The sequence below is a fragment of the Poecilia mexicana genome, unplaced genomic scaffold, assembly GCF_051168715.1.
Source record: "Poecilia mexicana isolate PSO_F unplaced genomic scaffold, ASM5116871v1 scaffold_4, whole genome shotgun sequence".
Taxonomy (NCBI): Eukaryota; Metazoa; Chordata; class Actinopteri; order Cyprinodontiformes; family Poeciliidae; genus Poecilia; species Poecilia mexicana.
Window position 1 is genome coordinate 19,392,317 of NW_028263373.1, and position 10,301 is coordinate 19,402,617.

Genomic DNA, 10,301 nt, shown 5'->3' on the forward strand with positions numbered 1-10,301 from the left:
AAAAAAAAAAAAGTTAGATGCCAATAGTAAGTCAACAGGTTGTTTGGAAGTTAGTATGCTAATATCTTTGGAAATATGACATATTCAAATTCAGAGATGTTTTAAGATGATTGAAATTTACTTTTGTATGACTAGCCACTGGCTGAAAAGCTAAAAGCAAAGCATTTTTTTTTTACTGCAAGTAAGGTACTGTTTGCACATAAGCCATTACTGGAACAACAATTCTGAAAAATGTGAACTATTCCTTTAATTAATGCAGGGAATCAGGACAAAAATTTGCTCCGGGGAAGCAATCAAGCTCCCTTCTGGGGTGGAATGTGTCAATACAGATGAAGCAAAGGTTGAATTTGTAAAGAACAAAAATAAATCTGGTGGTGCCAGGCAGGCTGGCAGTGGGCATGAGAGGTTGAGGCAAATTCCTGTGCCCAACCAAGGCAAACAGAGCGGGTCAAAAGGCAGTGCTGAGCCGGCTAAAGTTAGACGAGCACCTCCACTTTAGATCTCTGTGATAACAAAACAGACTACAGACAGAGTAACGTGATCTTGGAAAGCAGTAAGCCATGAATGTTAGAGCTTTTGTGATTATTTCCACAATTATAGTACCTTGGAAAAATATTCATCCAATTTGAAGTCTCACATTTTAAATTTTAATGTAATTTTTAAAATTGTTTTCACAAATGATTATCAGAAAAATTCACAGCTACATTTATTCTGGGGTATGTCTCTATCAACTTTCATATCCAGAGACTGCTATGCAAAGCCTGAAATTCAAAAATTACAGGCCCATTTCTAAGATTTATTTTTTTAGATTTCAGTCATTCATCCAAATGTTCACACAATGATGAAAGTAAGCTACTACAATGCAGCCACAGCTGCCATGCACCAGTCCCTATGACCACCACCCACAGGCAATGCAGACAAGTGTCTTGCCCATGGACACAACTGAGACTGAAGCAAGGGATCAAATCGACAACCCACCGATTACTCCTACCACTGTCACCACTATTGCCCCAAGGAGAAAAATAGAAGATCTTTGTTGAGTTACAGCCTCACCGGCTTTCTTAAGTACTTCTCTAGCATCTAGTGATATTCTGCCAGGAGATTTGAGGGCATCAACACCAATGGCTCTACTGGATCTAACATCTCCCTTGCAAACCATTGATCATAGTATTTTGGTTAACAAACTTCATAAGTGGGTCTATCAGATATGGCTCTTAACTGGTTTCACTATTATCTTTTTGATAAGTATCTTTTTGATAAGATAATTCAGTGATACTGCAAAACAAATCATGTCAGATTCTAGTACTGTCTTGTGTGAGGTACCGCAGTATTCAGTACCAAAATCTATCCTCTTTCTATTTTATGTTTTAACCAAAGACCTATTCATTGGGAAGTTTGCTGACAGGTTCCATAATTTCTGCACTGTTGGAATGTAATAAAATATAATAAAACTTGTGGTTAAAATGTGGAAAAGATGACAGGAGTGCAACTGAGATTAATGTTTTTATTAAATATATCACCTTTTTTCTTTTATTACATGTCAGTAACAAAAGTGTACATAGAGTTAGTCACTTTGGAATAGATCCACATAAAATACAATTCTCTCTCCAACAGCAGCATGTATACAGAGCCGAGTCAAGCGGCTCACTCTTTGTGGTCATGTGGTCAAAGAGGACAGAAACATCAACAAAAAATAAAATGACAGCAGACACGTAAATATTGGAGGTAGGTTAATGTAGAGATACCCGTTTGAGAGGAGGCTCGGGAGAATTGCCACCCATCACGCTATCTGCAGACCCATGGGATCATGGGAAATGATTTCTGAGAGTGTAGAGGATTCCCAACTGAGAGCTTTTGCATTAACTTACAGAAACTGATGTAAAATTTCATTAAATAAAAAAAAACAATATAAAAATAATAATAAAAAAAGACATGAAGTGAAAAGGAATAAGAAGATCATTTAGAAAAACTTCTAAATGAGATTTGGTCACTCAGTGCTTTTGTTCTTGCTTGGTTTTTTTCTCAAACCAAACCTCCAGACAGCTCCTTAAGGGTAGAGCGAGCTCAACTCAGCTGTGGAGCTGTGGGGGCCAAGATACATATATACACTTTATACACTCATAAAAATAATAAAGTAATAACAATAAGGCAAAAAAGATATAAATACTCATGAATAATTACAAATAACAAATAAAAAGCAATAAAATAAATAAGGCTATAGAGCATAATGTAAATGCATTAACATTAAAATCTCCTTTACAGAAAAAACAAAAATAGATTTTCTTTGTGTCTTTGGGATGGGAGTTTGTAGAGGAAGGGGGGGTTGGGGTTCAGGGTGGTTGGGACCTATAGCCCCGTAATGACAGTGTACCTGAATTAAACACCACCATGGACAAGGTCAATAAATAACAGCTACCCAAAAAAAAGGAAAAATAGTGGCTTGCTTCTTCGTTTCTTTTTTTTTTCTTCTTTTTTTCTCTCTTTCACTGTGAGATCGGACCAATCTCTTTAAGGACACTCGGCATCTGCAGGCAGGTCGCTGGAACTTAAAAGCTTGCCATTCCAGGTGTTCACGCACCAACATCGCCCCTTTTGTCCGTCCAGAGATGATTCACACTGTCGGGGAAACAGAAACAGAAAGCCTTCTTATTTCAACTGCTTTCATTTTCACAGATCACGAGGCATCAGCTTTAAAATGAAACTTGGTGCAAATCAAGTTACACATGGTTTCAAAGAACACTCAAATGCCTTTCAGTACTATTACTATGGTTAAATTCCTGTACAGAGTGTAAACAAAAGTGTTAGCTCTGAGAGTTTTCTCTGGCTGTGTCAGATTTCCTGTCTCCAACCTATCGCTGCACACTGCTAGTCAGCTGGCTCGATAAGGCTACTGTAGTTTTCCCTTGCCTACCAAAAAGACACTTTTGAAAAAAACATGAACAGTCATGGTGTGGAAACTGAAAGAATACCACCCAACATTTTTTATTAATGTAGCGTTGCTGTTTTAAAGCTACAGCTGGGAAGCAATGAGTGGGATGTATAAACAGCTTCCAACTGCAGCCGCTACCTAAGCAGATAGCCTGACTAATTACCCAACTAATAGCTTGTAAACTTGCTGAGCAGAACACATGTGGACTATATGGAATTAAATAATTTTGTTTGGGTTTGCATATCAAAAACAGAATAACACACGCCAACATTAACATAAGAGTTTTAAAGAATATATGAGAGTGATTTTGTTGCATTACCAATCCCGGCATGCTTTCCATATGTGTCTCATATAGGTAAGAAATTAGATAAGTAATGGGCCCCAGATGGGATGGTCTACAGCTTACATAATGGCTCCGTGTTAATCACCTCTACAGGCTGGATGCAGAATAACTGTGTGAAGAGGAATCCCATATGGGTCCAAGATGTACTGCACAATTTAAATTGATTTTATTAAGGCCAATTTGAGACCTAGTAAGACCTGCTGCTTTGGTTTAGTCAACCAAAGCAGATCTCCTATGAGAAGCCTGAGAAAAATCTGCTTGAAGCTCACATACACAAGTTTGCTGAGAAAGCTTGCAACAAATAAAATATCATGTTTCATATTTATGTATTAATTGATTTGAAAATACAAAAAACAACAACAACAAAAAAAAACAAGTCTTATTATAACTTGTGTAATCATGCTGTGCAAATCTTAGCCTCACCAATGCCTAAAATCTGTGATCATCATCCTCAAAAGACACCAACCTGCTTGGGTTTGTAAAGGCCACGCTTGTCACAGTTGGGGAGGTAGAATTTGGTGAACTTCTCTCCTTGTTTCTCTTGGGATTTGGTAATCTTGTCCAAAGCAGTCACCAATTCCAGATGGCAAGGACCCTAAACAGAAGAAGCAGCGGCGAAAGGATTAATCAAAACATCATTATCACTTTTTCGCAAGCAGCAAAAACACGGGGGTTCCGATATCAAACTACAAATAAAACTTAAGGAAACATGAGTCTCGTTGCATCCCTCTAATTTCAAACAGCGCACCAGCTCCCCCTGGTGGTCACCGGTCATCTTTAAAAAACCTCCAAAAAACTTTCATCCTCTCAAAAATCTACATTTTCACGCTAGCAACGTTTGTCTCACCTGCTCCACCAGTTTCCTGCGAATGGCGATGAGTTTGGCTTTCATGCTCTCCTGAGCCTCAGTCACAGCCCGCGGGTCAAAGGGGAGACCGGGGAGGTAGCTGGAGCCGGTGATGGCTGAGTTGTCCACCTCAGCGTCTGGCTCTCCCTGGTCTGGTGGAGGAAACAAGCAAATGAATGAATGAATGAATGAATGAATGCATGAATGAATGAGAAAAGAGTCTGACTGGCTGGACTTAAATCACATATTTGAGAAACTCGTCTGATTCCAGCGGTGCGGCTGTGGGATGTGTGACCGTGGACGTGGGAGGCCTACCTTCAGTCTGGGGCTCCGGGGTGGGCGCCGGCGCAGCGCTCTCCGTGCATACAGCCTGTCCGCGGGTGAGGGAATGCAGTGGCCGGGGGTCGCCGGGTCTCGGAGTGCATCTCAATCCGGAGCCACACGGCGCCGTGTAGATCCCGCACAGCTCCCCCGCCTTCAGGGCGCAGGCGAGGCAGCATCCGCAGCCGGGCTCCCGCAGCACCTCGGCACAGCCGGGCGCCACCGCCGGACACTGGCTCAGCCGTTCCGGGGTACACGGGGCGCATCGGATCGGTTCTGACCCCACCACCGGGGACCCCAGCGTCACCGTAACGAGCAGCGAGCACACAGCCACTGCCAAAGCTACGTGCCTCAATCCACGCATAGCCAACATGTTCTGAGTATCAAATTGGAATATGTAATAAAGAGCAGTTCAGAGAAAATTTGCAGATGAAAAGGCGCCGGACTGAATTCCCACGATTGCTACTCTGTGCCTTTCGTGTGATTTTTGGAAGATGTCTATCTGTGCGTTGCGCGCAGCCGTATTTATAGCCGGTCGCTCTGTGAGTGTTTGACGCATCGGCGTTATGAATGATTTCTGAAAAGAAGGTGTAATGATACGATGAGCTCTGATTGGCCCGTCCGTGTCCGGTCATGCCGCTCATTTGAATACAACGATCACGTCAATATTTATTTTGGAACAGGCGGTGCTTGGCACGTATTGCTGACGACACCAGTGTTTGATGTTGCAATCAAGGACCCCCTTTTGCTCCCCACCCCCTATTCTCACGCGGGTGCTACCCCAAACCGCCGCATTTTAAGAACAACATACAGGCATTAAAGTCAGTTTCAGCTTATTTCCATAACTTGAAAGGGGAATGTGTTGTCACTCTGGAGCTGAGCTGGTGATTACTTTAGTGCCTGATTTCTGCTCTCACACAAACGAGCCTCTATTTATGACATTATTGTCTATTCATGCGTGCGATTCTTCATTAATTGTACTCAAAATAACGCCTTACACAACTTTGGGAAAAACTAATAGCCTAATGAGCGCAAATTACGCACGCCCACGCTGCGCGCAAAGAGCGTGGGTGCGCTGAGAACGAACTGGCCGCTCCAGTTTGACATGAGAAAGCATCCCGAGCACTGCGGCGGGATAATAAAGCCAAGTTTCAGAAATAGCAGCGCGAATAAGGGTCGCCGTTTTTGCCAAGGGACGGAGCGACTCGGGACTTCGGTATGCGCGTACAAAAGTCGGGCTTTGGAGTTCTTCCAGGAGATGTCCTGCTGTAATTACCCTTTTCCTGGGGTTAATAATAGACCGGAGCTCTGAATCGGGGCAGTCTGACATGACCACAGACACGTCCCTCGCATCGGCTTCCTCTGGTGTGTGTGTGGGGGTGGGGGGCTGTAAGGTCCCACGCTGGACAAATCTGCACGTTTTCACGGCTTGCTGCAAAGACGGCTTATGCACTGTCACTCCTGCCCAGAATGTGACAACGTTCCCCCCATTTACAATCACCCTTCCATGGCATGAAACCTTCCACTGCTTCACGCCCTCACCTGGGCCTCATGACACATTTCAATTAACAGCCATCTCCTGTCTCACTTTCTGATGCAATGCAACGGAATCCTCCTCTACATGCAACTGCTTAATGGGGTTGCATCATCTGACTACTGGTGTTAACCGTCACTCTCACTGATGCCCAGATTCCTACCTCGCTGAGTCTCCGACTAAACAAGCCTTGAATATAATCTGGTGTTGCTAAGAACATTTTCTACCACCCATCCCATGACACATCCAGGGATGGGTGGTTGAGAAGAAAAGGTGCAATTTTATTTATCTGAATCATATTCTTTTATCAAGGTGACATGCGACAAAACTGCTGAATTTTAAGCTAAATGTCGAGTCAACTCATCGCTTTAATGACCAAAAGGTTTAAATATTAAAGGCAGTTCTGAGGTAAATGTGGGATCTAACCTGAATGTACTTATTAAGTTCTCCCGTGATGCATAGTGCAAATTATAAAGCAGATATTGATTATACTCAAAACAATCACCACTCATAAATGTTATCTGTATATTTTTTATTATATATTTTAGTGAAGTAAGGAAGTTTCTAAAGGTAGTTGTAAAAAATACAAGTCTACAAGAATATGTCTACTGTCTACTGTAGAAAAACACAAAATTCAGGTATCATTGATGACTGTCTTTTTAGAGATTTATATCATGTCATAATGTTATTCCCTCATCAAAACCATACCTGAAGAGTTTCTTTAATGTTTTTTCATGCATGTTTGACAAATTCTTGAATTCCATTGGCAGCCATTCAGGGTGCCCAAATGTTAGCTCTCACAAAGCTTCGCGTTTTCCACAAACCTCTTCCTTGGAACTGCGGTCTCCAGCAGAGCCACGACCTCACAGAGCTCCCCTCCCCTGCGCCTTACCCACTAAGCTCCTTCAGACTAGTGGCAGCAGCAGTTAGCAAACACCTGGTGGAGCTGCACCTCTGCTGAGCTTATCGTACAAACTATTTCTCAGTCCAACATGCCTAAGAAGAGTTGTAAATGGCATAGTGGAGGAGCATTGTTGTGATAACGTGAAAGAGTAGGAGCTTCTTAAAGAGACAGAGGCTATTTTAAAGGCTCAAATTATGAAGTTAAATAACTTGTTATGTCATGTTAGATATATACAGCATTTTTTAAGGATTGGAGCTGGCATACTTATTTGGCACATAGTGAACTAAAGTAGTTCACTATGTGCCTGGAAACTATGTAATTACATCCCTTTAAAAATGGCCTATTAAATTAATTATAAACAGTGTCTGCACTATTTGGAAGTCTGAGTGACAAAAATAGTCATAAATTTGGACACACACAAGAAACACTTTAACCATTTATAATTTAAAAATGTCTATTTTTTGTGCAGTCAAATTTCCACGTAATCTTTTAAATTAGTCTATTACAGCAGTTCCCCAACAGTTTTTTAGGGGCATAGCAACCTCTTTACAGATATTTATCAGGCTAATGGTATTTTGTGAAGTGCGTATTTAGAAAATAAAGAGGGGGAAATGAAATAAAAATAAATAAAAACAAGGGATTAACATGTTTATCTGATCAAATTAATATCTTTCAGAAACAAGCAACATGCGCCTAAGACCCAAGAGAAGACCCGGGAGATGAATTTTCCTTCAGTCGGTCATCTCCTTTATACAATCCAATAGTTGCATGTTCAAAAGCTGCCCTTGGATGAGGGATTTCATTTATGCTTGGGTTTATTGTATGTCTTTATGCTGCTACATGACGGCCCAGCTAATGGTGCTTATGTGAGGGTCATTGCTCATTGACTGCACATGTGTGGTGTAAAGTTAATTGAATGTTTATGTGTGGTTTTGAAACTAATTGAAAGTAATGTCTTGGAAGTAAAGCAGAAGATGACTAATAAATTTGAACTTGTTATTCAGGTTTCCTGTTACATTTCAGCAAATCAACAAAAGTTTGATACTGATCAATCTGTGTTTAGTTTTTGTTTTCTTTTAGAAGCAACACATCCTGTGTTATTTCATCACAGAGAAAAATAATTCTGACATTATCTGTAAGTTGTTACTTTATAGTTTCTGTAACTTATCTTACCGATTAAATATTTTCTTTACATTTTTTTATTTGATGTTAAGTATAATAATTTGTTGCATACAAAAAATATACACTTTGACCAAGTAAGTTTAGAAAAAAATCTGAAAAAAAAGCCCTTTAGTAAGTCAAGAAAAGCTTTGATCAAAGTCTCTGTACTGCATTACAAGAAACGGTTGCTGTTTGAAAGGAAGATTCAATTTGCAAATACAGGCCACACCTAAATAGTGAAGACAAAATGGAAAAGGTGGAAAGGTTGACGATATTTGGCTGCAGTCCAAGACAGGTTTTCAGCTAAGTAGAACAAGTCTGAACCCCCTTTGGCAAGGTAAAAAAAAAAAAAGAAAAAGAAAAAGAAAAGAAAAGAAAAGAATATTTGGAGGTGAAAAGGGAGTAAAAAGGTGTGAGGATCCCATGAAGCTGTTGAATGAGATGCTTTTAAACAGAGGCTGAAGTGGGAGGAGTTCAGGTATGATCTTTATCCCAAAACTGTATTATTTTACAACCAAATAAAGATGGCCGAAGTCAACAAGAGATCCATTATCACTTTTGGAGAGATCAAAGCTGAAAACTTGGGCTCTTTTGAAATGTCCTTACATCTTCAACATTTCTAGAAAAGTGGAAGACTCATTTTAAAAACAAACAAAAAAACAAAAAACAAAACCAAGAAGTTCATAAAATGTACTGAAGCAGTGCATGATGACAAGGCTGCTCTCGTTGTTGCAACGCATTAAAGGACTTCCTGTTGGCTGAGAGTGAGCAAAAACAAACCACACTTGGACATCCTGTAGAACAAATTGTATAAGCTGTACATGAAAACACGTCACATGTTTAAATGAAGAATAGCTTTTTTTTTTTTTTTTTTTTTTTTGGAGTTGTCACATCTCACTAAGCCAGAGCAGATTCAAAGCTGCACAGATTTATTTTAAACTTTTTGTTGCTAGTCTAAATTTGAGGAAAATGTGCGAAGAAAAGACACAGAAGATGATAGAGAAAGTTTCTGTAAAGTAATTTTAAACCATGCAAGTATAACACACAGTAAATGATCATGTTAGTTGACATAAAAGAAGGTGAACTTTTGCAACTTTATAGACAAAAAAAAAATACATCTATTACAGTTTTTAAATTTTTCTCATATTATATATATATATATATATATATATATATATATATATATATATATATATATATATATATATATATATATATATATATATATATATATATATATATATAATTTTATTTTATTTATTTATTTATTTATTTTTTGACAAGCAGGAAATGACCTTTGATTATCAGTGACTCTTTTGTGACTTTGAGTGAGATAGCATGTTTGGTTTCATATCAATGAATCAAAAATATGTGAGAATGCTTTAAATGCATAAAGGCAGTTTGCATAAGATGAAAGAAAGAATGACTTATCAGTTCAACTGTGTTGATTCAAATAAAGGTTGTACTAAACTGCATTTATTACAAGCAGTCTTTCTCAAATACCGTTTCTGATTTGCTAATTTATGATAAATTGAGATTACTTTTCAAATGAAATATATATAATTTTTTTGTTTCACTCCTGTAACAATACCCTCACCTGCTTTAAAGTTAGAGTAAAACGTCAAGCAATCTGCCAGTTGCAAAAAACATCTTTAAAAATAGGATGTATTTTTCCTCTGGCAGTGTTGTTAATTATACATAGAAAAAAAATAGGTGGAAACTACATCCATGATGATAAGACAAATTAATATTTGTCTTGCATGCCCTTTAAGAATGAAAAACAGTAGCAAGCCTTGATTTGTACGTGTATGGTGTGCAGCATTTGAATTTACCTGAAAATGTAATGATGTATGCAGAATGTACTTCTGCAGCAGTCACACTACATAGTAATTAATACGCTTCTTAGTAATTTTTAGGTTTAGATTTTTAAAATGAATGTGTCAGCTATTAAAAATAGATATATTATTGATTAAAATGGTGGTTCATAAAATCTATGTCATGTAAAAAAGAAAAGAAAAAAGTTTGCTTTTGAAGCCACAAAGTAACACAACCGTATGTGTGTGGAAGGTCACATGCTTTGTTTTTTTCGCCTTGCTTTACTAGAGCTGGTTCTCTTGTTTAAATGTTTCATAATTTTGATCTGAAGTTAAAGGTTTTCCTCAACATGTTTCCCGATCCAAGCACACCTTGTGTCCCCAGCTGAACTGTGATGTAAAGATGTTGTGGTGGAGTGGTGGCTCGAGGTCAGATGATCATCTGCAG

At 39.0% G+C, this 10,301-nt stretch overlaps 1 protein-coding gene across 1 annotated transcript; it reads right to left on the minus strand.

Annotated features, from left to right (window-relative positions):
• Positions 1-1,490: 1,490 nt before the first annotated feature.
• Positions 1,491-4,959, minus strand: LOC106914434 (insulin-like growth factor-binding protein 1). The gene is made up of 4 exons (XM_014981221.2): positions 4,435-4,959; positions 4,120-4,271; positions 3,739-3,867; positions 1,491-2,616 (listed from the first exon to the last, which is right to left on the minus strand). Exons 1-4 carry the CDS (start codon positions 4,811-4,813, stop codon positions 2,509-2,511), a joined length of 768 nt encoding a protein of 255 aa, XP_014836707.1. The 5' UTR covers positions 4,814-4,959; the 3' UTR covers positions 1,491-2,508.
• Positions 4,960-10,301: the final 5,342 nt, after the last annotated feature.